Source organism: Felis catus, chromosome E3 (genome assembly GCF_018350175.1).
Source record: "Felis catus isolate Fca126 chromosome E3, F.catus_Fca126_mat1.0, whole genome shotgun sequence".
Classification (NCBI taxonomy): Eukaryota; Metazoa; Chordata; class Mammalia; order Carnivora; family Felidae; genus Felis; species Felis catus.
In genome coordinates, this window is record NC_058383.1 from 7,746,689 (window position 1) to 7,774,169 (window position 27,481).

Consider the following 27,481-nt stretch of genomic DNA (forward strand, 5'->3'; position numbering starts at 1 on the left):
CCAATCACAATGCCCCTTTCCCCAAGACAAGACACAGAATCAAGAGGGGAGAACACACACCAAGTTTTATTGGGGGAAGGGGAATATTTACAGGGGCAGGTAGAAGAGAGGGGAGTCACACAGGGTGAGGGTGGGGGAGATTGTGGGTCCAAGGCAGACAAGGGGATACAGAACAGCCCCTGCACCCACCCCAACCCAGGAGGGTGGGAGAGCAGCTGGGGCCCAGGAAGACGGGTGGGAAAGGACAGCAATGGGGGTGGAGTCCCTGGGCTGGGGGGCTCAGGGGCTTGTAAACATTGACCACTCTCAGAAGGGGATGGGGGTGGGAGAGGGCCCCCCCTACACTTCCTCACAGGGTTAAGGCCTCTCCAGGCTCAAGGGCCCCCTAAGTTCAAAGTCTCTTTAGCTGGGGGGAAGGGGAAGGAAGAAACAGGGAAGAGTGTCACCCCCCTCCCCTGCATTGGCTGCGGCAGGGGTGGGGGCGGTTACATTCAGTCACAACAGTACTCCCCCGACACCTCTAATGCTGCCAAATACTGGCGTGAGGAAGGGGGGAGCTGGGGGGCCAGCAGCAGCAAGACATTTCCCCCTGGCCCATCACCCCCTTATTGCTTTAGAGAGAATATTGTCTTTTCACGGACGCTAACACTGTTGAAACCAGGGAGAAGCAGGTGGAGGGTGCCCCTCCACCCCCGAGGCCAGCTTTATCCCCCAACACTGACCCAGTTGCCACTTTGGTGCAAAACAAAACAAAACAAAACAAAAAAAGAACAAAAAAAATGTGGTCTAAGAATGGATGGGGAAAGAAAATGGGCCACTCCCCATTTCCCCAGGGCAGGAAGGACAAATACATTCATGGAGGGGAGGCAGTGGCAGATTCCTGCCCTAATACTGCACTCTGAGCAATGAGGTCAATGGGAGAAGTTAGATGAGAAACCCAAAAGATACAACAAACTGTTAAAAAAAAAAGAAAAGAAAAGAAAAACACACACAAATGGAGACAAACCCAGGCAGGTGATTGGGAATGAGAAGTTGGTGAGCAACAGAAGGGTGGCCTTCCCCTGACCCAGGAGAGACAACACTTCTATTCTTGACCCCCACACCTTACCCAACATTAAAAACGCATCAGGGGAGCAGGGAGGGGGAGAGGCCACCGGCTCCTCTCCCATTTGGTCAATGGGGGGGGGGGGGGGTTCAGAGCAGGGCTGGGTGGTCCACTTCCCACACAGCTGGCTGCAGGCGGGGGGAGCTCCATTCTGACAGCCCCCACACTGCAACCCGAAGCCCCATGCTGCCCACTCCCTTGGCCTCCTAGGCCCTCCTCTTGCCCCTTTCACAGGAGAAAACAGTCAGTAAGTGGTGCCTCTCTCTCCAGCTCCCGGAGGAACTGCTCTACTCCCACCTCGCACGGGGTTGAGGCAGAAGGCGCAGCAGGGGCTTGTGGCCCAAAGAATACATTCATGTGGCAAGGCAGGGAGCTGAGGCTTTCAGCTTCACACCCAGGCCGTCCCCCCAAATGGCAGCAGTGGGGGAAGCCCCTCACCAGGGCCAGAGTGGAAGTTCCGTCACCCTGACGGCCAGAAGAGATTGGCACCGGCTGGCCCTCTCCCCCTCCCCACCGTCAGCCAGCACAGGATGGCAGCCTAGAGAGCTGAGGCGGCCCGGCCCATTTGTGCAACTTTCCCCTAAAGCAGCAAAGCCAAGGGGCTACTTTGGCCCCCACCACGGACACCTCTGCCATGGTCACAGCAACAAAGGGAGCCGTTCACAGCGGGTCCGGCCGGCGGGGCTGAGGGGGCCTCGCTGTGCAAACTGCTGGCACCCCAGCTTCCAGTTACCCCAATGGCCCACTCTGCGGGGCAGGGAGGGTAAGTGCAGCCTTGGGGGCCAGGCAGGACAGGTCCATGGGGCCTGTGTCCCCACTGCCCCAAAATAACAGTGTGTTTTTTTCCTTAAATCTCCTAACCTTTTTTTTTTTTTCCATTTTCTTTTTTCTTAAAAAACAAAAACAAAAAACAAAACACACACATACACACACACACACACATACACAAAAAAAACCCCAAAAGACCTCTGTGGACCTTCCATTGTCACCCTCACTGTCCCTACAGGGGGAAGGGGTGCTTAGAGTCTAGTTTTTAACAATTTTTTTTTGTCTCTCCTAACAGTTTTCTTCAATGCGGTTTAAAATGCTTTTTAAAAAACAAAACAAACAAAAAAAAAAACCCAAAAAACAAAAAAAACCAAAAACCCTTCCCCCCCAATCTGTAAAGTGCCTCGTGGTGGGTGAGTTAAGGTGCATCGTGTGGTTTGTAACAAGTGCTGGGGACCCTGCCCCTGCTTCCTCCTATGCTCCCGTGGGGAGCCTGCAGGCTGGGGACCCAAGGGTCCAAGCCGCTGCTGCTGCCCCTGGCCTACAGCCCAGGGGCTGGTGGGACGGGCTGGTCAGTAGTCATCCACGCTCTCGATCTCACCAGAAGGTCCGTGCAGGGAGTACCCTGAAGCCGGGGAGAAGCTGGGTTTGAGCTCTCCCCAGGGCCCCGCCCCATACGAGTAAGAAGCCTCCTTCATGGCCGCACCCCCAAACTTACCCAAGATGCTGGGATCCGAGTGCAGCATCAGAGCCCGCCTCTTGGCCTTGCTGCCCTCCCCAGGGCCGAGTTTGGTGCTGTGGTTGGTCTGAAAGGCTGTCTGCAGGGAGCCGCCGCTCAGCCAAGCCTCCTGCGGGGCGCAGAAGGAAGCTGGGTCAGCGCAGTGTGGGGCGATCTCATCCCACCTCATCCCACCTGCCGGGGGAGCCAACGGAGCCTCACCTGCTGCCGCTGCTGGCTGGCTTTCTGTTTGGCCCTCCGCTCCAGGAACTGTTTGGCAAATTCTTTGGCTTCCAGCGTGTCCCCCAAGCAGGACCGGATATAATCGTGGACATCGTAGGGGGATTCTACCTCCTTGAGGATCGCTACAGCCATGGGCACTAAGGGGCAGGAGAGGCGGGCTGTCAGGGCCCAACTGATGCAGGTCGGGAAGCCCTCGGCCAGCCCGGCACCCTCAGGGGCTGCTGCCCATACCGTCCAGGCTGCCTGTGGTGCTCAATGTGTGCAGCATCTGCTCACACCACTGGGTGAAGCCGTCCTGGGGCCTGGGGATGCCCTGGAGCAGCTTCAGCAGCTTCTCTTCCTCCTCTGTCTTTTTGCGCACAGGCCGGCCTGACAGGTGGCTGTACGAGTCACTGAGCAGGACGGGGACGAACCGGAGGCATGAAATCTGCCGAGGCAGGTCAGGGTCTCCCCCTCCCCCGCCCCGCCGCGCAGACAGACCCCGGCACCCACCTGAGAGACGGGCTGCTCCGGCTGTTCTTCAGGCCCAGGCTGCGGGCCAGGCTCCCGCTGCTCTTGAGGGTGTCCTCCCAGAGCCCCAGGCCACCGCTGCTGCCCCCACTCTTGTCGGGCCCGCCCCACAGTGGCCCAGCCTCAGACACCCACTGGTTCAGAGGAGCAGCGCCCAGGCCCCCGAGCTGCTACAGATGGCAGAAGTCAGGGTGACCCAAACACAGACACACGCACTCCAAACAGCTAGGTGGGGGAGGGGGGCTCGTTTAGGTGGCGGAGCGCGGCAAGGTGAGGGCCGCCCAGAAGCGAGAGCCTTCAGAGTCAGGTCTGTGCCTTGGGCTCAACCATCCCTCCCCCTGCTCCCCCCACCCCCGGTCACCCTGGGAACTGTAACTGGAAGGGGGGGTTCCTGAGGGCTCAAGACCGGCTGATCGACCGGTGGGGGAAGGGCCGGCCCGCCTGCTCACCACACGGTGGTTGGGGGCCTGGGCCCGCGACGGCTCCCGAGGCGGGGGCTGCTTATGCAGCTGCCGCTCGCCCTCCAGCTGCAGCTCCAGCAGCGTCTTCATGGACAGCCCCTGCTTGGCCAGGCCGGCCCACAACGGTGGCGGGGAGCTGGGTGCGGGGGACGCCGGGACGGCGGCCGCTGCCTGCTGCTGCTGCAGCAGCTTCAGCAGGAGCTCCTGCTGCCGCACCTGGAGCGGGGAGACGCGGGGAGACGCGGGGAGACGCGGTGAGACACGGGAAGACGCGGGGAGAGCGCGCGGCCGGCCCCGGACCCCGGGCCCCGGGCCCCAGCCCAGCGGGGGAGGCCCAGCTGGGCACCCACCTGCTTGCGCCGAAACAGCTCCTCTTCTTCCTGCCGCCGCTTCTGCTCCTCCTGCTGCTGCTGCTGCTGCCGGCGCTTCTCCTCCCGCCGCTTGCGCTCCTCCTCCTCCCGCTTCGCCCTGAGCTCCACTTCTCTGCGCTCTTGGAACTGGCACAGGAAGCCAGCTCAGACGGCAGAGTGGGGGCACCCAGCCTTCCCCTGCGTCGGTCTGGCCCCTGCCACCCCAGGACCCCAGCCCCCTGAAGCCCACTCACTTTGTGTTGCAGCTGGAGTTGTTCTAGAATTGGACCCTGAGTCGAAGAGTTAATTGGTATGTCCCAAAGACTGGCCTCACCGCCTGCAGGAAGCAAAGCAGCTGCAGGAAGCAGCTCAGAGTGCCGCCGAGCTAGAGCGCAAGAGGGTGGGAGCAGACACAGAGCCCCTGGCCCGCCCCCCCCGGGATTGGGGCACTGGGGTTCAGAAAGTGGGGGCAGGGGACAGGCTGGCCACACACCTGACTGTGATGAGGCTGAGGTATGTATGTCCCAGAGGGGGCCCGAATCCGGCACCGACAAGGACCGGTTCATGGTCGGGAGCAGGTTCTGGTCCCCGCCTCTGAGGAGCAGAGCGAGGATTCTCAGGACCGGAGTCCCTCTCGGCTCTGCCCACCTCCCCCCCTGCACAGACTGGCCCCGGACCTGGGCGGTTTGAGAGCTTGGAGCTGCTGTAGGAACGCAGTGAGCTGCTGCTGGGGCGGCGTCAGGTCCCCCAGAGCGGCCTTTTCCCGGAGCGCGCACTGCGGGAGCTGCCGGCTGCAGACACGGAGACTGGTGTCGAGCGGGGAGAGGCCACACAGCCGGCGCCCGGCCTGACCCACAAGGCCTTCAAGGCCCCCGTACCTGCCGACCAGCTGCAGAAACTGCTGGTGCTGCAGCTGCTGGTACAAGGCCGCGGCCGCCAGCTCCTGCTGCTTCTTCAGCCGCTCCTGGTCCATGTTGCCCTGAGTGGGGGCCAGAGCGCTTCTGTGCCTCTGACCTGGTCTCGCTCCGCACCACCCGCCGCCATCCGTCCGGCTCCCGCTTCCCCGCCCTGCTCCTCTCCAGGTGGACGTGCTCACCAGCAGTGGGGGTGGTGAGGGTCCCGGGGCAAAGGGCACGCGACCCCACATCTTGATCACCTCACCCAGTGGCTGGAAGCCCTCATCACAGCCCCGCTTCACAAGCAGTGCCATGGAAAAATAGCCCGCCTGGAACCACTCCGCCATCTCCTGTGTTGTAAAGGGGCCTGGACCAAGGGAAAGGGGACTTCGGTCAGAAAGCTACGCCCGAGAAGCCCTGAACGAGAATGAGGTCGTCCTCCTGCCCACCCACCCCCGCCCCCCGAGCTCCCACTGCATGGCTCCCACTCCCCACGAGCACCTTGGATCTCCCCCTGTGGGTCCTTGTAGAACCACTTCCGGGCCGCACCGTGGCTGAGAGGGAGGGCAGTGGCAGCTGCTGAGTGGCGCAGACCCTGGGCCTGCATGGCAGCCGTAAACTGCTCTTCCTCCAGGGAGCTGTCCTGCAGGGAGGCCACCAGCTTCTCTGCCTCCTGGGAGACCAGGGAGAGAGGGAAGGCTCAACGGCCCAAGAAGGCAACACCAAGACGAGGCCGAGGCTGAGGTCAGGGTGGAGCCGGGAGGTCAGATCACAAGGCAGACAGAAGGGGAAAGTAGGAACTGGGTGGCGACAGATGGAACAACGGCCCCCTGTCCTCTGTAGGGGAGGATCCCTAGAACCTTCTTAGGCTTCTCCCACACCTGCTGCAGGTGCTTCAGGCCTTCATCATCCTCCAGATCTCCGGGTGGACCAGGGGGTGAGCCCACCCCGGGACTCAGCTGCATCCCCCTCATATCGTCTAGGAGCGAAGAAAGGAAGTGCAACAGAAGATCCCGAGACAGGAAGGAAACACCCCCCCCACCCCAATCCGCCCTCATTCCAGAGGAGAGGGCTGTGATTCCAGCTCTCTCCCCGCCCCCTCCAAGGAAGGGGAGCGTCCCCTGCCCCGGTCAACCCCAGGCTACCTTCAGTCGCCGGCAGGTCTTTCTCTGTAGCATCGTCGCCTTCCCCGTTAGTTCCCCAGAGCGGGCCCAAGGTGGGCAGTGGGGGTGGGGAGCTGGAGTTTTCCTCCTGGGGAGGCAGTGGGGTCAGCTCCTTCCCTCCTGAAAGAGAAGGGCAATTACCAGAATTCAAAACCAACCAGCTGGAAGGCCTTAAAGATGACTTGGCAGCAATCCTCCATCTGTGGCCAGAATCTAGGCCTCTGGACACTGAGTCCTCCCACCTAGCTTTGGTCGACCCCGCTAACATCCAACCAATCAGCACCACGAACCCCACTTTGCGACACCAGACACGTCGGGAGCGTGTCCGGGTCACCGCCTAGGGCTGTACACGCAACACCACTCTTGGCACCACATTCCTTAAGTCCTCCAAGGAATTTTCACAGGTCATCTTGATTACATCGGGGTTTCGCCTGGCAGCCTGCCTTTCAGACAGCCCCACTGCGTTCCTCCCGCCTGACGACACCCGCTCTTCTCACAGGCCACCTTCTCCTGAAGGCGGGTGGACAGCTGGTGCCTAGCCTGGTGAGGGCCTTCTGCCTGCCCGTCTCCTCTCCTCCCCACCCCACCCTGCTCCTCGGGCTCACCCGCCTCAGGGCCCGCCTCATCTAGCGCTTCAGAAGGTTCTTCCTCCTCTTCCTCCAGGCCCTGGAAGTCGAGCTCCTGCTCCTCAGGAATAGGCTCCTTGGGGCCCTTCTGCACGGGGTTACGGAACCCGGTGGGGACGACGGGCAGAGGATGAGTGGGAGAGGCCCCTGCTGGGGTAGGTCCCACCACCCGCCAGCACAGACCTTCCCCTTGCCCCCTCACGAATACCTTGAGAGGCAGAAAGGCCCCAGAGGCATCAAAGGTGCCCATCTCCTCATCCTCGTCGTCCAGGCACCATTCGGGGAGCCCATCCTTGTCCTCCTCAAAGCCGTCAGGCCCTCGGCACCTCCGCAGGTGAGCGCTGCCTCCCCCACCCCGCCCCTCCTCTTCACCACACCCTCCTCGATCCCCTCGAATATCAAATTCAAACTTGCGACGCCGGTCCCCATGTTCCCGCCAGCCAGCAGAGCGGGGACCGCTATCTGGGCAGAAAAAGTCAAGAAAAGGAGAGTCAGTATCCTGGGCAAGCTGGCTTTCGCTCTTCTGCTGCCCACTGGGGACCCCCCCCCCCTGCGCCCCCACCAGGAACCGGCATCTCCAAGTCTGCCCTCCCACCCGCTCCACTCCAGGAAACTTTCTGTTCCCTCCACCCGGCTGCGGGAACACACCCTCAGGAAGCTCTTGCCACCAATGCCCCCCACAACACCCATCCGGCCCCAACCTCACCAGGGCTGGCCGAGCGCCAGCGGTCGCCATCTCGCCGGGGTCCTGCCCCAAGTCTCCAACTGCCTTCCTCCTCTTCCTCTTGCTCCTCTCGGAGAGAACGCCAGTTCTCGCTATCTGAGCGGGCATGTTCCTTCCTCGGGCCAGCCCCTCCCTCCTCAAACCCGGATCGCGCTTGGAGACAGGGGAAGACACAGTCAGTGAAAGGGCAGCCACGGTTCCTGGAAGACTCTTACTACACACCTCGTGATAAAGGAGGAGCCCAGCTCCAGGCCCTCCTGCTCCCACCACCTCCCTCAGGAAACACCTTCTCCTCATGTGGTCACCCATTTCAGTCCCCCCCACCACCTCTCAGGGACCCTCAGGACCCGGCCATCGCTCTTGCCACTCTCCGTACCTCCATCCCTCCTGGCCGACTTCTCAAACCTTCTCTCGCCTCTGCGGAGGGAAAAGGTGTTGGTCAAACCAGGACAGCTTCCCCTCCCCAACCTGCAGCATCTCTGCACAACTTGTCCCGTCTGCCCTGAGAAGGGTGGGGAGAGGGAGGGCTCGGGGGGGGGGGGGTGGTTAGAGAAAAGTCAGTCTTGGGAGGGAGCCCAAGGGGACACATTAGAACAGGAGGTCACAGGACAAATGGGAAGAGAGGAAGGCAGCAGGGAGTTGGGAGGCAAAGAGGAAGACTTGTGACCAAGGCTTATTCAGCGAATCCCCTGCTGCTCTCTAATGTCAAAGGTGCGGAACCCCTCCACACGACACCAGAACCCGCCACAGGGCTTCTCTGCTCTGCCATGATGCTGCTAGCACCTGTCATCCCAACTCTGGCTACGCTGGATCTCCCGGGGGTTTCGACCAAAGGCCCCTTCGCCTTCTTCGATGCTTCTTTGGTAAAAGCAACTGTCACCACGGCCTCGGCCTGGAGAAAGGAGGAGATGCATGTGGGAAGCCTGCCCGATCGTCTCTCTGCACCCTCAAAACCATGGGCCCCACCTCGGCCCGCCCCCGGAACCCGTGGTCACCCCCTCTACCTCGGCTCCGAGTGCTGCCCCTGCCGCGGGAGGCGCCACCTAGGGGGGGGCCGGCCCCCTTCCCCATCAGCCTCAGCACAGCCACACTGTTCACTGACAGGGAGAAGTTTCTCTGAGGAGGGAGCCAGGGGTGGGAGTGAGGACCCAGGCACCCGCCGCCCCCCCCCCCACCCCGCCCAGAACCACAACCTCCACCACCTGTCTTTCCAGCTTTGGCCCCTCTCTCCAAGATGGAGACCCAGCACCCTGCCCTGCAAGGCTCCGGCCCAGGCCCACCTGCTCCTCCTCAGTCAAAGGCTCCAGCGCCAGGGGCTGCAGTGGCTCCTCCTGCAGCACCGCAGCAAACTCCTTGTCCTGCAGCTCATCGGGTACCTGTCAACCGGGGCAGAGCGGAGGTCCCACGTGCTCCTGGACCCCCTCCACCGGCCGAGACCAAATGGGCAACAGGGCCACACACCCCACACTCTCGCCTAGCCCCACCTTGTTCTCCTTGACGTAGAGAGCCAGCATCTCTTCTCGCCCGTAGCGATAGTCAGCCAGCTTGTATTTGGGCATGGCAGGGGACGGGGGTGGAGAGGCCACACTGCCACCGCTGGAAAGGGCCCTCAGCCTAGAAAAGGGACACAGGAAAGGAGAGAAACAGGAATCCGGGCAGCCCTCTTCTCCCTGGTTTCTCTGAGCCATCCAAAGCATGTGTGACTCACCACTCAGGCCCAAAATTGAGGGTCTCTGCTGCCATTGTGGAGCCAGGTGTATCCTCAAGGTCCGAGGGGCTGAAGGGACAAGGGGGGGGACCTGGCGTTCACTCTCCAAACACCTGTGGAGACACGGGGACACTAGGCCTCGGAGACAACACATCACACACCTAGAGAAGCACAAGAAGAGAAGAAATGGAATCCCACCTAACGAACTCTGAAAGGACTCACCTAAGCCAGCCACGTGCCACTCACACCATGAGTTAAGTGAACTGTCGCGACGGGGGAAGACCTGGGGGAAGGAAGGAAAACAGGGCAGCTGGAGCCCTTTCCAGCTTCAGCAAAGGGTACCTCCCTCTACCCCAGACTTACTTGGCAGCCTTGCCCCAGGAAGCAGGTAGGGCCGGGCCGGGCTGGGGCTCTCTTCAGGCAGGGGCCTGTGCTGGAATGAACCAAGGTCTCCAAGCTACAGGACGCTGACCTGACTACAGTGGTGTCCGGGGAGGGAGCTTCACATCAGGGAAAGATCCTTACCGAGAGGCAAGAAAATAAAACTGGGGTTAAACTAATGGGCCGGGTGGGTCTCCCCACCTCTGGCCCTCCTCTGGCCCACAACATGGGGAGATCCACAGCTGCGGGAGGCTTCTAGTTATCCGGCGCAGGGAGCCACGGACCCTGCTCTTTCTCATCTCTGTCCCCCCCGCCAGGCCTCAAGACCAGTTAATTGACCCAGCAGAGCTAACAGAGGCGCTGGCATTGTGGCAGAGCGCGCCAGGTACCTCTCCAGGCCTAAGCGCCCTCGCAGGGTGGCGTGGTATTTGGGAAGGGGCTGGTTGAGGCATGGGGGGCACTCAGAACAAAGGTAAAACACAAGCAAGCAAGGAAACCAACAAACAAAACATCAGAGCCACAAATACCCTAGAGACAAAAAAACATCAGTTATGGAAAGAATCACAAATGCAACCTAGGAGCAAAATTACCTCCCTCCTGAAAACTCTCAGGACCGCCTGTTTGGCGGCTAGAATCCAGGGATTCCGTTTGGGGGGAAAGCCAGTGGAATGGGAATGGCGGTGAGGAGCCCCTACCCCAGGGCCAAAGACAGGGCAAAGGGAAGGCCACAGGCAGGAGAGTCCAGCCAGTGCCCCCTTGGCCTGATTTACCCAATAGGAATCCACACTTTTCCAGGGATCGGGAAGAGCCCCATCACAACTACTAAGAACCAAAAAGGGAACATTATGCTACAAACTAGGCAAAAGCCCCTCTCACCATAAAGTCAAAATGAGGTTGACAGAAGTAGTGGCAGTGGCAGCGACCTGTCCTCCTAAGGAACAGCAGGAGAGGCTCTCAGGGGGCAGCGCATCCCTGGCGGTTCTGAGCAAGGATGGGTGGGTGAGGTCTCAGGGAGCTGCACAACGGCTTCCCTCACTGGCTGGGGAGGAAGCCGGACCAGAGTGCCTCCACGGTTTCCATCAAGTCCAAGACTCCACGATTCTGCGAAGAAAGGCGGAAGGGTTTCTTCCAGAGGGGTCAAGGGGCAATAGCTCTCACAGCTGCAGACGGGAAGACAAAGCGGAACACCATGACAGAAGTGGGACGCGCTTCCAAAATCCTGGTGTCCTAGGAGGAAACCCAGCTTTGGAGGTTGTCTAGAACAGGGTGGACTTGTCCCTGGCATGACCATCTCTTCTGCAACAGCCCCAACTGGACATTCCTGGCGACAGAGCACACCACGGCACACGTGGCTCTCAGGAGACACATGGTGTTGAAAAGGGGCACCTGGGTGGCTTAGACCATTAAGCGTCTGACTTCGGCTCTGGTCACGATCTCGTTGTTCGTGGGTTCGAGCCTCTCATCGGGCTCTGTGCTGACAGCTCAGAGCCTGGAGCCTGCTTCGGATCCTGTGTGTGTGTCCCTCTCTCTCTCGCTCTCTCTCTGCCCCTCCCCTACTCACACTCTGCCTCTCTCAAAAATAAATAAAAACATTTGAAAAGCTCTTCCTTTCACTGGATTCACACAGGCCTCCCAGGAAAGAAGGTTCCTTCTTTCCGCGCTACAGCCCTTACCTAATCTGCCCGATCAACCTTGAAGACACTATGCTAAATGAAACAGCCCAGTCACAAAAGAGCAAACACCACAGGATTCCTCTTGTTTGAGATTCCTTGAGCAGCCAAATTTAGAAACACATAGAACAATAGGGGACAGGGCTGGGAAGTGTTTAATAGGTAAGAAGTTTCAGCCAAAACGGGACCAACGAAAGAGTTCTGAAGATGGGACAGTGGGGACAGTTGCACAACAACGTGAACGTACTTAACCTGGCAGAATCGTACACTCAAAAATGGTTAAATGGCCTGTTTTACCACCCCCACCCCGGCAGGAGGAAAAAAAAAAAAGGTTTAGGGGGAAAAAAAGAGACATTTGGGAATACCTATTACATATCGAGGTCCTCCTCACTCCAAAGAAAACACCCCACATTCCTGCAAACAAACCTCAGGAGAGGCCGTTCTGAGCCCCTTGCGATTCTTTCCAGAAGAGCCCCATCCTCATGGAAGGCCGCTGTGAGACAACAGGGACAACTCACCCTCCCTCCCTTCCAGGGAGTGGCAAAGGCAGCTCTCCTCTTCCGGCCTTCACCTTTCTGTCCTGGTCGCAGACTGGCAAACTGAGGAAAAGTGGTTCCCGGTGTGAGAAGCAGGGAAACTGCAGAAGCAAGGAAAGGCAGTCAGGGCGGAGGAAGCAGAGGAGCGGCGGGAGGAAAGTCACGTCTCCGGGCTGGCCTGGCCACAGGGGGACCTGGTCCAGCAGCCGGTGGCTGTCGGGTCGTCCTTCAGACCAAAGGAAGCACTGCGAAGCAGCACACGAGCTGCCGGTGGTTCCCACCCTCCGACCAGGCGTGCTTCTGTGTCCTCGGAGCCAGAGGTTCTCAACTGGGGGCACCTGCGCTCCAGGGCACATGTGGCAGTATCTGGATACGGTTTTGGTAGGCGTGACTTGAAAGGCGCTACTGGCCTCCAACAAGGCGCATGACAGCCCCCCACAACAAGAAATTAGTGGGCCCAATGCGGCGACAGTGCCCGGGCTGAGGACGCCTCCTCCATATCACAAGCGCAGGTAAAGCCTGCTCTGTGTTTACGGGGAAGAACAGAAGACAGGAGAAACCAAATTTATTCCAGTTCAGTCTCCCCTAAAAGCAGGGAAATCTTTTCCTAATTATACTGTCCCTTGAGAGAAATCTGAAACCCTGCCAGGAGGGAAATCCTTAAGAAGAGATTAAAAAAATTGTGCAAAGTTTCTCTATCACAAACTCTCGAAGCCACCTGTTTGGATCCCCTTCCAGTGAAGGAAAGGGCCGGGACAGACAGCAGACCGGACTGGGGGCAGCACCCTTTCCTGGCTTCTTGATCTAAGCGTCTCCTCCAGGCTCCTTCCCGCTTACCCGCCACCTCTACCTTCAGCACCTGCCTGCCTCATCTGCCTGCCCGGCTCCCTCCATCCCTCTGCCCCATCTTCTTTCTCAGGCCTTGGTATACCCTCTCCCTCCAAGCTTTAGATTTATTGTTATTAAAAGGCTGCCCCCTGCTGGAGTTGAGGGAAAAAGATATACTGGTCCAGGGTGTTCACAACAGGCTTGCAGGAACAGGAGGGAAGCCTGTTCTCTGGGGTTCATAACTCTGAGAAGAAAAAGATCCCAAGAATGGGCAGTCCTAGCACACGCTAAGTTAACGTTATTTCCTCATTCCATCAACCCTAAAATTAGCCCCATTCCAGAGCTATGTGCCTTGGCACAGAAAGGTACCACTATTAACAGAAGTGGAGTCCCAAATTCCCCGACATCTGAGCAACCGACAACCGCCCAGTCCCAAACCTGTTGGGAAGTGACTCTGCCCTTTCTCAGGATGCGAAGATCCTCCAGGCCCGGGAGGGTAACTGAGAAAGCTCAGAAAGGGGTGCAAGCCCATGTTCCCCCCACCTGGTGAGCGATCCCAGCTCTCTCCTCTCTGAGCCATCATGACAAATAACGCCCCTTGGCACGTTTACCAGTTAAGTTTTCAAAGCGCTTTCACACTTTACCTCATTTGATCCCTTCTACCCACTTGCCCAGTCTTGGGACCTAGCCAGGGAAAACAAGGAAGGAAGGATGCAGCTGGCCCCACAGGGGACCCCATGTCCCCAGACACTCTGTTCGAGACTGGAGAAGGGATGCACTAGCAGCAGAAGCACCCTGAGTACTTTGTGAGTTTCAGGCTGTTTTAAATTTCCTTTAGTTTTATAAATCTTTCACGTAGCAATCTCTTCTCCCTTGCTGTTTAAATTGAGACTACTCTTTCTACCCCTAACTCCAACCACAAACAACAAACTACAGTCCTTTAATTTCTCAAACGGCAACAATACTAATCTGTCCCCTGGCTTAAAAAGCCAGGCCAGAGGTCTAGGAACACAACTCACCATATAGATCTCCTAAGGCCCTGGGTCCCCAGACCAAGGCAGCAACACAAAATCCAGATCCGTCTCCATCCTTCCCAATTACACACCAGACCAACAACTAGAAACTAAGACTGGAGCTGAGTGAGGGTGGGTGGCCTGAGACACACAGGGAACAGTACAGATGAAGGACCTGGAGAGCGAACTCCCACATCATGAGTGGCAAAGGGGACTACCCTGTCGGCGCCCATAGGGCTTCAGATGCAGAGGCGGGGGGGTGGAGGGCTAAGGTGCAACTAACTGCCAGCTCAGAGGAGCAGTGGAGAGATTGTGTGGAGGTTGATCTTTGGGCAAGCAGCAATAAGGGGAGGGCAGTGAGACTGGGGCGGGTAGAGGAAAGAATGGGCCAACAACAATTGACTTAGCATCTCCTAGGGCCGGGGCCCTATGAAGGACCAGACCTGGGAGCTTACTGGGAATTCTAGTAACGGCCGGGTAAGAAATGCGAGATGAGGGTTGCTTTTAAGTTAACTTAGGAAGGAAGAAGAAGGAGGGGGGGGGGGGAAAAAAGCCAAAGTGTGAGGGGCCGTGGCCGGGGAGCTGCTGCATCAGAGGCGCTGGGCTGGGAAGAGCCTGGCCTGGAGACAGGAAAGACTTAGGTGTTGAAAACGGTCAGGCAACAGGGAGCAAGGAGACCCCAATGACCAAGCACTAATGTCGCTCGTGGGAAGGAGATTTAGGTGAAGACCCAGTGGAGGTGCTTTGGTTAAGAGGCAAGGCTTCCACGTTGGCCAAAGTCACGGAACGCCTGGACTTTCAGAGCCGCTGGGCCCAGCTAATTATAAGAGCCCGGAGGCACGCCGGGGAAGTCTCCGGGGACCGCCGGGCTTTAGGGTCGGGGGGCCCCGGGCGGGCCCGGCGGAGGATGCGGATGGACGGGAGGGGGCCGGGCAGGGCTGCCGAGGGGCCCGAGGGCGACCGTTAGGAGCGCGGGGGTGGGAAGGAGGCGGGCCGCCCGGGAGGACGGCGTGCCCTTCAGGGAGGGGGCGCCAGGTGCGCGGGGCGAGGGCGGCCGCCCCCCGGGAGGGGCCCGGCCTCCCTCGGGGCCGTGCCGGGGAAGGGCCGGCGGGAGTGCGGACGCACCGGGCGGCTGCGGCGGCGGCGGCGGCGGCCTGGGCAGAGGCGCGGGAGGGTCCGTGCCGGCGGCCCGCGCTCTCGCTCTGGCTCTCGCAGGCTCGGCGCGGCCGCCTCGGCGTCGGGGGCGGGCCTGCCCCGGGCCCGGCGGCGGGCCGGGGTCCGCGGAGCCGCCGAGCGCTTACCGCGGCGGGCGGGCGGCGCGAGGCTCCGGTCCCGGGGCGTTGGCGGCGCGCGGCGGGCCGGGGGGCGGCGGCGACGGCGGCAGCGGCGGCGGGGGAGGGGGCGCTGGCGCTCCCGCGGCGGCCGCTCCTCTCTGTTTGTGTTTGTAGCAAGATGGCTGCCCGCCTCGCACCACGTGACGCGGACGCTGGGCCGCGGGGCCGCCCCCTCCGCCGCCGCCGCTGCCGCCGCCGCCGCCGCCCCCGCCCCCGCCCCCTCCGCGGCTCCGGTCCCCCGCGACCCGCACGGCCAGGCGCCCGCCCCGCGCGCCCCGCGAGGAGCCCCAAAGCCCGCCGCCCCGACCCCCCCCCGACACGTGACCCGGGGCCTGGCTCATCACGTGACGCAGGGCCTGCAGCGGGCCGGGGGTGGGGGTCCCCGGGGTGCTCCCCGGCTGCCCCTAGGCAAGTGACGCGTGACCGTCGCGACGGAGGCCGCCGCAGGTGGCATCGCAGGGCTCTGAGTTTCGCCAGTCGGCTTCCTCCGGGAAGCCCGCCTGGATTGAAGGAGACAACTTTTAATCCAGATGTGTGTTCACTCAGACGTTCTGGGATATATGAAATAAGTGAGGAACTAATCACTTGGAAACTGTCCGAGGCAGCACTGGCTGGTGAGACCTAGAGTTTCTATCTGGCGCCGCCACTGACTAGCTTCTAGACTTCGGGGGAAGCACTTGATACCTTCGGGCCTCGGTTTCTCGTTTGCAGTCAGGTATTATTGCAGTTCTCCGCCCCACCCCTGACCCTCACTCCACTTCCTTCCCGGAGTGCTGAAAGAATTAAAATAGGTGAATATGAAAGGCTGTGAAAAGAGAGAATTTACTATGCAAATGCGAGTAGTAGATCGACACCTCCTTTGTTTAAAAAAGGGGTTTTCCAGAATCCTTGAACTTTTCAGGATGAAAAAGTGTTCTGGTGTTTTCACCTTTTTTTTTTTTTTTTTCAGTTATTCCAGAATGTATACTTTGCTTTCCAGCTTCCTATAATAGCTGTTACCAAACACGATGTAATGCTTAGGATATGGAGAAGTAAAGTCAGACTTAGAACTTGAGTTCCTTGTGTTGTGCCATAATGGAGCACAGACCTCAGGAGCTACCAGAAGGCCCTTTGTTCCTCCACTGAGCATTCCCCAGGCTTCTGTGCACTTGTAGTTTTAGTGTCTGCTTTTTTCCGTTCCCTTGACTTTCTTGCAGTCAGGATTTCTTAGTGCTGCCAGTCTAGCTGCTTGCTCCCAGGCTGGAAAGTGGAATTATTTTAGAGCAAGGGCTCCCGTGTGGGTTTCATTCATTACTGCCTGTGGCCTTGGAAATAATCTCTTCCATCTCTGGATTGTGGGGTAAAGCACTTAACACAGTGCTTGGCACAGGGCAGGTACTCCACCGGTGTTAGCTGGTAGGGGCTTCTGGTTCCACAGGGTCCACAATATTCTGATTGTTAACACTGTATAAAATGTATCAACAGAATCTAAGCTTGGGTGAGAACTTATTACCTAAAGTTCATCAGCTTTTTTATAACAGTTGTTTTTTTCTTAACTCAAAAGCTGTTGTCCTTGCTTTTTGTTTGTTTTTTTAACTTTTCTAGATTGTGTCCTGGGTGGTTGAAGTTCCCAGCAGCCTAATCTCGGAATGAGTAAAGCCTTAGCGTGTTTTGTTAATTAGCAACGTGAGATTGCAAATTTTGGTGGAGACTTGGTACAAGGGAAAAGAGGGACCTCTGTCGACTGGTAGCTGTAGGGACTGTAGCTCTGTGGACTCAGCTGTGCTGAGCTGGAAGAAAGGCAGGATTTGGGGTGGGTTTAGGAAAAGTGGGGGTCAGCTTTATAATAGCCGCAATCTAGGCTGATGGGAGAAGAGTAGATGGGTAAGAAGAAAAGCAGAACTTCAGCTGAATGCTTTGAATGCTACCATAAAAATGTATTTGATCAGGGGCGCCTGGGTGGCTCAGTCGGTTAAGCGTCCGACTTCAGCCAGGTCACGATCTCGCGGTCCGCGAGTTCGAGCCCCGCGTCGGGCTCTGGGCTGATGGCTCAGAGCCTGGAGCCTGTTTCTGATTCTGTGTCTCCCTCTCTCTCTGCCCCTCCCCCGTTCATGCTGTGTCTCTCTCTGTCTCAAAAATAAACGTTAAAAAAAAAAATGTATTTGATCAGGGCACCAGGGTGGCTCAGTGGGTTAAGCATCGGATTCTTGATTTCAGCTAGGTTGTGATCTCATGCTTTGTGGGATCAAGCCCTGCGTTGGGCTCTGTGCTGACAATGTGGAGCCTTCTTGGGATTCTCTCTCTCTCTCTCTCAAAATAAGTAACTTTTTAAAAAAAAGTGTTTGATTGTAGAGTAGCACCCACTAGATGCAGCCTGGCAAGGAGCACAGACTAGACTCCAGAGTCCAAGATCGGAGTGATCACCAAAGGTTCCTTGTGTTCCAACTTGTGACTGTAGCCAAGTAATCTCCTCCAGCTGTAAAGTTGGGGAAAACACTCTGGCTGCTGCCGCTGAAGACATGGGAATTTGAATCTGTTAAGCACCCTCTTTGAGAAAAGAAACTGAAATCAGAACTGTGTATCTCCCATACAGAATGAAAGAGAAAATTACAAAAAAATCACTTAGACCTAAAATGTTTTTGTTTATTCAGGTGCTATGGTGTAAAATGCCTTGGACTATGTTGTTTTATATTGCTTTTGAAGTAAAGAAAGAGATTTGGCGAGATGATTAATCGAGATGAAAGGGAGGTGCCAGGTAAGTTTAAAGAGCCAAGTTCTGCCCTTTTTCCAAATGGCAGATTCCTCTGTAGTGATTACCTTCAATGAAATGCAAAAAAGATAAGGACCATCTTAATGTCACATCAGTTTCTTACGGTGCCTGGCCTCACCCACATAAATCATGAACCTTTATATTTATCTGGATGTCAGAGTTCAGAAACCACATTTTAGATCCCATGAAAAGACACATATCCTGAGTAATGGAGTGATCGTTCATAAACTGTTTATTGTTAATTGTCAGACAAAATGGGCCTCAAAATGAATTTATTGCATTCAGAATTATTTTCTGCCACGATCTAAGATTTTGTCTTAGCGTCTCGAGTTACCAATGACCTACTCGTTGCTGAACCCACTGGTCCATTATCTTTTTTTTTTTTTTTTTTTTTTTTGAGAGAGGGTGCAAGTGAGAGGGGGCAGAGAGAGAATCTCATGAGGGGCAGAGAGGGAAAAGGCACTAACCCAAAGCAGGGCTCGAACTCACGAATCGTGAGATCATGACCTAAGCCAAAGTCTGATGCTTAATGGATTGAGCCACCCAGGTACCCCCACTGGTCCATTATCTTATGCGGCCTGTCAGCAGCATAGACACAGCTGATCACTCCCTCCTCCAGGAAATGCTTTCCTTCCATAATTTCCAGGACACCATACTCCCTGGTTTTTCTTCCTACCTCACCAGCTGCTCCTTCTGCATCCTTTGTGGTTCCTTCCTTCTTCCTTAACACAATGCTCAGTCTTTCCAGACCTATCCATTGTAATGGGAGGGACTGCACAGGCTATGAGCCCCAATGCTAGACATTCCTATCTCAGCTTAGCCACTGCTTCCTTTGGAAAACCTTGGATCTCCTCCGGGTCACATTGGCTGTTCTTTCTTCCTGGGGGCCCCACCGAACCCTGTACATGCTCCCCGTTTAGCACTGGTCTCACCATTTTGTTCATCTTGTTTGTCTTCCACACGAAACTGTGAGCGGCTTAGCACTGAATTCTGGGATGTAACTAGTATTCCAACAGCCTATCAAGTCTTGATCCACTTGTTACTGCTGAGAAGCTTGTTTGACCATTGACCCGTCGAAAGACACCTGGGTTATTTCCAGTTTGGAGCTGCTACAAATAAAGCGGCTATGGACATTGGTGAACAGGTTTTTATTTTTTATTTATTTTTTTAACATTTATTTATTATTGAGACAGAGAGCATGAACAGGGTAGGGTCAGAGAAAGAGGGAGACACAGAATCTGAAACAGGCTCCAGGCTCTGAGCTGTCAGCTCAGAGCCCGACGCGGGGCTCGAACCCACGGACCATGAGATCATGACCTGAGCCGAAGTCGGATGCTTAACCGACTGAGCCACCCAGGCGCGCCGGTGAACAGGTTTTTAAATGCCTTTGAGTGTTGTTGTTGGGTCATAGGCTAAGCGTATATATGGTTCGTTTTATTTTTATTTTATTTTATTTTTTATTTTAAAAAATTTACTTATTTATGTTTAAATCTTATTTATTTTTGAGAGAGAGAGAGAAGGGAGGGAAAGACAGAGAGAGAGAGAGGAAGAGACAGAATCCAAAGCAGGCTCCAGGCTTCGAGCTATCAGCACAGAGCCCGATGCGGGGCTTGAACTCACAGACTGTGAGATCATGACCTGAGCCAACCAGGTGACCAATCATGACCTGAGCTCAACCGACTGAGCCACCCAGGTGCCCCTGTATGGTTCGTTTTAGAAGAAACTGCCCAACTCTTTTGCAGAGTGGCTAGACCATTTCTCGTTCCCACAAGCAGTGTGTGAGACATCTAGTTTCCCTGCTTTCTTGTGAATACTTGGTTGGTAAGATTTTTTTCTTTTAGACGTTCTGATAGATGTGTGGTGGTGCGTCATCATGGTTTTAATTTGAGTTTCCTCAACGGTTAACAACTTTGTATATTTTATGTGCATATTTGCCACCCTTACACCATCTTTGCCTAAGCGTCAGTTCAAGACTTTTGCCCATTTTCTAATTGGGTTGTTTGTTTTCTGACTCTTGAATTTAGAGAGTTTATTCTGGATACGAATCCTTTGTCTGAAACGTAATTTGCAAATGTTTTCTCCCAGTCGATGGATGGCTTCTCTTTTCATTCTACTAACGTGATCTTTCACAGGGTTAAAGTTAATTTTTTTAAAAAATTTTAATGTTTTATTTATTTTTGTGAAAGAGAGAGAGAGAGTACAAGCAGGGGAGGGGCAGAGAGAGAGGGAGACACAGAATCCGAAGCAGGCTCCAGGCTCTGAGCTGTCAGCACAGAGCCCGACGCGGAGCTCGAACTCACAGACCGCGAGATCATGACCTGAGCCGAAGTTGGACGCTCAACCGACTGAGCCACCCAGACGCCCCTTCCTTCCTTCCTTCCTTCCTTCCTTCCTTCCTTCCTTCCTTTCTTTCTTTCTTTCTTTCTTTCTTTCTTTCTTTCTTTCTTTCTTTCTTTCTCTTTCTTTCTTTCTTTCTTTCTTTCTTTCTTTCTTTCTTTCTTTTTCTAATGTTTATTTATTTTTTAAAGAGAGAGAGAGAGAGAGAGAGAGAGAGAGAGAGAGAGAGCGCACGCGAGAGAGCGAGCACGGGGGAAGGGCAGAGATGGAGGGAGACAGAGGATCCATACCAGGCTCTGGGCTCTCAGCGCAGAGCCCAATGTGGGGCTCCCATTCTTGAACCGTGAGATCATGACCTGGGCTGAAATCGTTAGTCAGACACTTAACTGACTGAGCCACCCAGGTGCCCCAAGGTTCAATTCTTTATTCTTTTCTCCTTCAACTGCTTTTGCACCTTTGTCTGGCTGTATTTGTGAGAATCAATTTCTGGATTCTCTATTCCATCTTTTAAAAATGTCTTTTAGGTTTATTTACTTATTTTGAGAGAGAGAGAGAGCAAGCGGGGTAGGGGCAGAGAGAGAGGGGGGAAAGAGAGAATCCCAAGCAGGCTCCACACTGTCAGCACAGAGCCTGATGCGGGCCCAAGCTCACAAACTGTGAGAGCATGACCTGGGCTGACATCATTAGTCGGGCGCTTAACCAACTGAGCCACCCAGGCGACCCTCTAGTCCATTTTATTGATTTGTGTGTCTATCCCTTGGCAGATACTACACTGTCTTGATACTGTAGTAAGTCTTAAAATAAGGTATTGTGATTCCAACTCTTTCAAAATTGCTTTACCTTGCTTTGCCCTTCCGTGTTAACTTTACAGTGAAGTTGGTTAGATCTACAAAATTCTTGCTGGGATTTTCATAGGAATTGCCTTAATCCTAGAGTTCAGTTTGGAGAGAATTGATATCTTTACTATGTTCAGTGTTCTAATACATGGACATCTATTAATTTAGATCTTTGAGTTCTTCATCAGGATTTTGTAGTTTTTAGCATACATATTCTTTGCGTGTTTTGTCAGACTTATACCTAAATATTTCTCCCTCCTTCTACTTCCCTCACTCCTGATCCCCCTCTCTCTGGATTGTAATGGTACTGTTTTAAATTTCAGTTTCCAGTAGTCATGTATGTTACCTGCAAATAGAGAATTTTATTTCTTCCTTTCCAATCTTTTCTTTGCTTTATTACACTGTATCCTTTTCTTGCCTTATTGCACTGGGTGGGACTTCAATAGTGAGGGTGGTTAGAGAAGACATCCTTGCGTTGTTCCTGATTTTAAGAGAAAACTGTCTTACATCTGTCTTATGTCATTAAATATGATTGTAGCCAGCTGTAGAGTTTCTGTAGATGCTCGTTAACAAGTTGAGGAAGTTCCTTCTGTTCTTTTATGATTTTTATTTTTAAAGTAATCTCTACACCCAATGTGGGGCTGGAACTCACAACCCTGAAATCAGGAGTCCTCACTCCACCAACTGAGCCAGCCAGGTGGCTCCCTTCTATTCTTTTTTTGCTGACAGTTTTTCTCATAAATGGATACTAAATTATGTTAAATGTTTTTTTCTGCATTGACTGATATGATCATATACATTTTCTTCTTTAGCCTGGTAAATGGTAGTGATTGATTTTCTATTTTTTGAGCCAGTCTGGCATCTTTGGAGTAAATTCTACTTGGTCATGGCTTATCATTCTTTTTATATACTGCTGGATTCAGTTTGCTAGAATTTTGTTGAGGATTTTTTCACCTTTTTTCATGAGAAATATTGGTCCGTAGTTTTCTTTGTATAATCTTTGGTTTTGGCCTCATAAAATTAGTTAGAAAGTGTTCCTTCCTCTTCTGTAGAGAAGAGATTGTGTAGAATTTGGTAGAATTCACCAGGGAAACCATGTGGACCTAGATGTTTCTTTTTCTAAAGGTTTTTTAAAACTATGAATGTAGTTACTTCAGTAGCCACAGGACTATTCAGATGATCTATTTCATCTCCTGTAAGTTCTGTAGGTTGTGGTTTTCTAGGAAGTTGGTCCATTTCATCTAAGTTGTTGAATTTGTGTATAGCGAGTTGTTTGTACAAGGATACCCTGTTTTACTGCACTTTTTACAAACTGAAGGTTTGTGGCAACCCTGTCTCTTGGCACCACTTTTCCAACAGCATTTGCTTAAGCCTGTGTCTGTGGGTCATTTTGGTAATTCTCATATTTCAAACTTCATTATATTTGTTATGATCTGTAATCATGATCACAACTCACTGAGAGCTGATGATGGTTAGCATTTTTCGGCAGTAAAGTATTTTTTAATGTTTATTTATTTATTTATTTTTGAGAGAGAGAGAGAGAGAGAGAGAGAGAGGGAGAGAGAGAGGGAGAGAGAGGGCAGGGGAGGGACAGAGAGAGAGGGAGGGAGAGAATCCCAAGCAGGCTCTGTGCTATGAGCACAGAGCCCGACTTGGGGCTCAAACTCACCAACCATGAGATCATGACCTGTGCCAAAGTTGGACACTTAAACGACTGAGCCACCCAGGTGCCCCATCAGTAAAATATTTTTATGTTTTCAACAAAGTATTTTTAAATTAAGATACATGCTTTTTTAAAAAAGATATAATGTCATTGCAAACTTAATAGACTACTTAATAGACTATGATGTAAATATAACTTTTATATGTACTGGGAAACCAAAAAATTTATTTGGCTCACTTTACTGTGATATTCACTTTACTGCAGTGGTCTGGAACTGAACCCACAATATCTCCAAGGCATGCCTGTATTATTCTCTAAGTATCTTTTGCATATGAGGCTATCTTTAGTGCTATCCCCACTTTCATTTCTAGTAATCATAATTTGATTTTTTTTTTTTTTAAGATTTTATCTCCAAGTAACCTCTACACCGAACCTGGGGCTCAGACTTACAACCCCATGATCAAGAGTTGCATGCATGTTCTACTGACTGAGCCAGCCAGGCACCAGTTTTCCTTCTCTGGTTCTGACTTGTCAGTCTTGCTACATGCTTATCAACTTTATCGATCTTTTCAGAGAACTAGCTTTTCTTTTGAGTTTCTTTATTGTTTTTGTGTTCAGTTTGATTTTTATTCTTTTACTATTTCCTCACTTCTTTTTCCTTTGGCTTTATTTGGCTCATTTTCTAGTTCCTTGCAGTGGAAGCTTAGATTACGCTTCCATTCTTTTCAAAATACCATTCAGTGTTTCCAGAATACTCCTTGGTTCCATGAAAAACAGTTTATCCATCAAAACTCAGCTCAGATGTCACTTTTGAGGCAGAATAGCCTTTCCTCCTCACGCCACATAAACCCCCAAACTTGTGATTAATGAAAATCTGAAACTAAAGGGAGAACCCTTTAGTTTAATGATGATCATTTAAATGATGCTGGGAGAAAAGTTCTCAAGAACCTGTCCCCTTTCCAACCTGCAGTCAAATGGGGTCATAAAAATGCCAACTCACATGCGTAGGCTTAAGTTTACAAGGTTATTTTGGGTTTCCTAGTGGCAGAACACGAATTATCATCCGTATTTAAGTGTTGGGGCAACTCAAGCAGAGAATAGCTCTAGGTTCCCAATGCAAGTCTAACTCCTTTTTGAAGAGAACTCTCCAGAAACGATACCAATCTGGGCAGAGGAAACCCCTCCCAACTGTCATCGGGAGCCAGGAACCCGCAGGCGCTGCCTCGCCCTGCCCACCAGGGGGTGCACGTCCCTGCTGGGGGCGGGAGTGGGGGTGGACAGAGGACGATGAACTGGCGGGCAAAGGTTGAGAGGTGTGGGTCGGTCAGCATGCTCCGGGGGAGCCGTGAAGGCTGGGCCTACGTCTCGTAGCTTGGGTCTCCAAGGGCTGACTTTGGGGTCAGCCCTTGCAAGTGATAGGGGAAAGGGACAGATCCCCGTGATCTACTGGGGAGTCCAGAGGTGGCTTTTTCTGCCCGGGGCCCGACCTCGCCACTCAATCCCCTACTCAAGTCTCTGGGCAGCAGGGGCCTTCGGCGGGGGAGTCAGTTCTGCCAACTCTGCCGCGCCTCCTCTGACCAGAGAAACCGCGATGAACGCGGGAGTCCAGACTTGCCTTCAGTGCCCTTCAGGTTCTCTTGAACTCGCAGCCCTTTTTTGGTCTTTGGCAGTCCCCTACCCCAAATCCTCCACGTCCTCAGAACAGCCTCCTGTCTCCCCTCTAAGATCCCGTTCGTGGGCCAGGAACTTGGACTGGCCTAGGAAAGCTGACTCTCCCGGGATTTGACTTAATACATGCCCCCCGCATCCGCGCTCAGCTTGCGTGGCGTACACGTGGTAGAGCCCGTCTCTCAGATCTCTCGCGTTACTTAAACACGTCGCGCGGTTGCGCGAGCGCCCGAAGGGGCGGGGAGAACGGAGGCCGGGAAAGCGATTCGTGAATCACGCGGGCCGGGCCTCGGGGGGCGGGGCGCGCGTGCGCACTTGGCAGCCCTTTCAGGAGCCGGGAGCCGCCAGGGTGCCTGCGATCTCGCGATCCTGTTACGCGCGGCTTTCCTTCTCGTCCTGGGGCTTGTGGGTCGCGAGCCGCGCCCTCAGCCCGGGCGGGTCGACGCAAGCTTGAGTGGTTCGGCCGGGAGTGGGCCGCGTGCTCGGGGAGAGCACTGTGGACTGGAGAGTGTAGGCGCGGGGGAAGGGGGCTGTGGAGGGACCTGAGGGTGGGGGAGATTTCCTGGATGAATAGGAACTGGGGGTAAGGGAGATACGCAAGTCCGAAGTGAGTGGGAGGGGACTGAGGCTGGAAGGGAAGAGGGGCGTTGAGTGCGCCCCCTCCTGTCTGCACCCTTTGGGCTGGAAACGGGGTAGGGAAGAAAGCGAAGTCGCTTGTCACCTCTCTGATCTCCCTCCCCGCGTCAGGGCGCACAGCATGGCGGAAAATCGAGAGCCCCGCGGGGCCGTCGAGGCTGAGCTGGACCCGGTGGAGTATACCCTTCGGAAGCGGCTCCCCCACCGCCTGCCCCGGAGACCCAATGACATTTACGTCAACATGAAGACTGACTTTAAAGCCCAGCTGGCCCGCTGCCAAAAGCTTCTGGACGGAGGGGCTCGGGGTCAGAACTCATGCAGTGAGATCTACATTCATGGCTTGGGCCTGGCCATCAACCGTGCCATCAACATTGCTCTCCAGCTTCAGGCTGGCAGCTTCGGGTCCTTGCAGGTGGCTGCCAATACCTCCACCGTGGAGCTCGTCGATGAGCTGGAACCAGAGACTGACACCCGAGAGCCGCTGACCCGCATCCGCAACAACTCGGCCATCCACATCCGTGTTTTCAGGGTTACACCCAAGTAACCCAAATGAGGACGGCGTTGTCCACCTACCCCCAGGTAGCTAGGCTCAGATGTGGCTCTCCTTGTACTGAATGTGACCATGGACCTCCTACCAGAGCCACGTAAGAGAAAGCCCGTTTCCCTTACAACCCAGAGGACTCTGAACTGAGGGAAAGAGGATTGTCTCTTGTTGGGCCCAAGCCGTGGGTCTTACCGTCTTTGTGGTCTGTAAGCTTTGTCATCGACAATAAAAAATACCAAGTTGTGTTAGTATGCAGCTACCCCACTGCGGCTGGCTCTCCCCTGTGTAAATTCTGTGTGTGCCTGGAAAGGGAGAGTAGGAAACTTTACAAGTATTTAGGTACAGGAGGGGACCCCAAGTGTTTTCTGCCTTTACAGAGAGCGTAGATAGTATTACAGACTGTGTAAGAAAACAAACTGTCGTGCAATGCAAAAACCGGAGAATCCCAGTGTTTGCTTTAACATTTTGTGTACTCTCAGAGGAAGGCCGAGGGATGAGGTGTTCCATCTTGCCTGCTTAAAGTGCAGCAGGCTGGTTGTATACTCAAGAAGCATCGGGCTTTCTGGTGGTGGTTCCCGAGACAGGAAAGGTGAGAATTTAAGGATGAAGGGAGCAAACAAAAACCGTGGGCCTTCCCTGTGTCAGACTCTATGATAGGGACTGTTTCATTTGATTCCCAGTCCTGCGGGGCCCAGGTGGTTCCAAGCAGTTGTGGTCCAGAGCCCTTTAGACCCTTCTTGACGGGCTGCTCCAGTGGGAAAGGAGAGCTTCCTCCCTGAATTACTGGGCACACAGGTAATCAGTAATTTTTGTTTGGGTGTTTGTAAGAGGATCTGATTTCTCATGTTTATCAAGCTGGAGTCACTGAAAGCAATGTTTATCAAAGTGGGTGGTGATCCATTTGTGGGTCTTGAAATCAATTCACTGGGTCGGAGCCATTTAGAAAGGTTTTTTTTTTTTTCTTTTTCTATTAAAAAAAGCCACTGAACCGGTGTTTTGTTAGTGCCTTTCCAGTTAGGGGTAGGTGTAGAGTTACACATGTGCTACTTAAGATATAAATTGTGTTTTTTACCATCGATCGAAGTCACAAGAGTTGGAAAGCCTCTGACTTAAAAGTAACAGGTTTTACTCTAATTTGCCTGAAGGCGGTTTGGTTTGGGGTTCTGAAAATGAGGCTTCTCATTTCTCAAAAACCCTCCCTCTGGCCTGGATGTTCCTGTTGAGGGACTTTGATGCCAGGTGATTGACTGCCAGCAACTCGGGCAAGCGGACTCCTTACCAGACCAGTGCTTCATTCCAACAAACGTGCTGAGTGCCTACTGTGAGCCAAAGCCTGGGTTGGGCCCTGGGATACAAAATCAGTACAAAAACCCCTGCCTTCAAGGAGCTCCTCATTTAACTGGGAAGGTAGATACACAAATTTGTGAATGAGTGAGAAGGTGAGTTATGTAAGATGTAAGAGTAGCCATGAGTTGGGAATGTAGAGAATGAAATGGCTAGCTTCCTGCTGGAGTCTAAAATGGTTCCACTGTTGACTTGGGTATTGAAGGATGAATAGGAGTTTGCCAGGCAAAAGAGGAGAGGACAGACATCTCTGGCAGGGGGGTCAGCATACACAAAGGGGAGTCATGAATAGGCAGCGTGTTTCGTGGGACTCGGTGGCTAGAAAGCAGGGGGCACTGGGGAGACTTAAGGGAGACAAGACCAGAGACATTTCTTTCAGGTTCCCCACCCCCACCCCACTCCATAGCCACCCACCTTGTCCCCCTATCAGCCTTGACTGCAAGGCTCCCTTGCCCTGGAGCCCCCCAGGAGCAGAATAGGGAGCTTGCTGGAACTATGTGTCTCTCTGCACGTATGTGTTCTCATCTCTCTGTGCTCCTGGCCCAGGCCCAGCTGAGGTGGTGGCAAGCAGCCCTTTTGCATTTGGTTTGTTTTGGCAGCTACCTCTCCCAGCCTATTTGTTGTTTCTACTCCAAGTCCTCTCACTGCTTGCCAATGGGGCTTCCCTCAG

At 54.1% G+C, this 27,481-nt stretch overlaps 2 protein-coding genes across 7 annotated transcripts; one reads left to right on the forward strand and one right to left on the reverse strand.

Moving 5' to 3' along the window:
* Positions 1-39: 39 nt before the first annotated feature.
* On the reverse strand, positions 40-15,148 carry GIGYF1 (GRB10 interacting GYF protein 1). 4 transcript variants are annotated; one of them, XM_023246859.2, is made up of 29 exons: positions 15,002-15,148; positions 11,842-11,960; positions 10,530-10,754; positions 9,636-9,792; positions 9,495-9,555; positions 9,273-9,385; positions 9,049-9,178; positions 8,845-8,940; positions 8,569-8,680; positions 8,348-8,456; positions 7,941-7,981; positions 7,547-7,717; positions 7,049-7,302; positions 6,820-6,928; positions 6,197-6,334; positions 5,933-6,030; positions 5,553-5,724; positions 5,252-5,418; positions 5,034-5,134; positions 4,833-4,946; positions 4,649-4,749; positions 4,410-4,492; positions 4,156-4,302; positions 3,794-4,021; positions 3,327-3,511; positions 3,066-3,226; positions 2,814-2,971; positions 2,592-2,721; positions 40-2,498 (listed from the first exon to the last, which is right to left on the reverse strand). In XM_023246859.2, exons 6-29 carry the CDS (start codon positions 9,305-9,307, stop codon positions 2,446-2,448), a joined length of 3,093 nt encoding a protein of 1,030 aa, XP_023102627.1. In that variant the 5' UTR covers positions 9,308-9,385; positions 9,495-9,555; positions 9,636-9,792; positions 10,530-10,754; positions 11,842-11,960; positions 15,002-15,148; the 3' UTR covers positions 40-2,445. The 4 variants fall into 4 exon arrangements, with proteins under 4 accessions (XP_023102627.1, XP_023102625.1, XP_023102626.1 ...); XM_023246857.2 differs by having other exon boundaries at positions 3,327-3,514; XM_023246858.2 differs by lacking the exon at positions 15,002-15,148 and adding an exon at positions 14,826-14,976 and having other exon boundaries at positions 3,327-3,514.
* Positions 15,149-15,434: 286 nt separating this feature from the next.
* On the forward strand, positions 15,435-25,731 carry POP7 (POP7 homolog, ribonuclease P/MRP subunit). 3 transcript variants are annotated; one of them, XM_019820515.3, is made up of 2 exons: positions 15,435-15,749; positions 25,035-25,731. In XM_019820515.3, exon 2 carries the CDS (start codon positions 25,045-25,047, stop codon positions 25,465-25,467), a length of 423 nt encoding a protein of 140 aa, XP_019676074.1. In that variant the 5' UTR covers positions 15,435-15,749; positions 25,035-25,044; the 3' UTR covers positions 25,468-25,731. The 3 variants fall into 3 exon arrangements, with proteins under 3 accessions (XP_019676074.1, XP_019676075.1, XP_003998545.1); XM_019820516.3 differs by having other exon boundaries at positions 15,435-15,648; XM_003998496.6 differs by lacking the exon at positions 15,435-15,749 and adding an exon at positions 24,603-24,797.
* Positions 25,732-27,481: the final 1,750 nt, after the last annotated feature.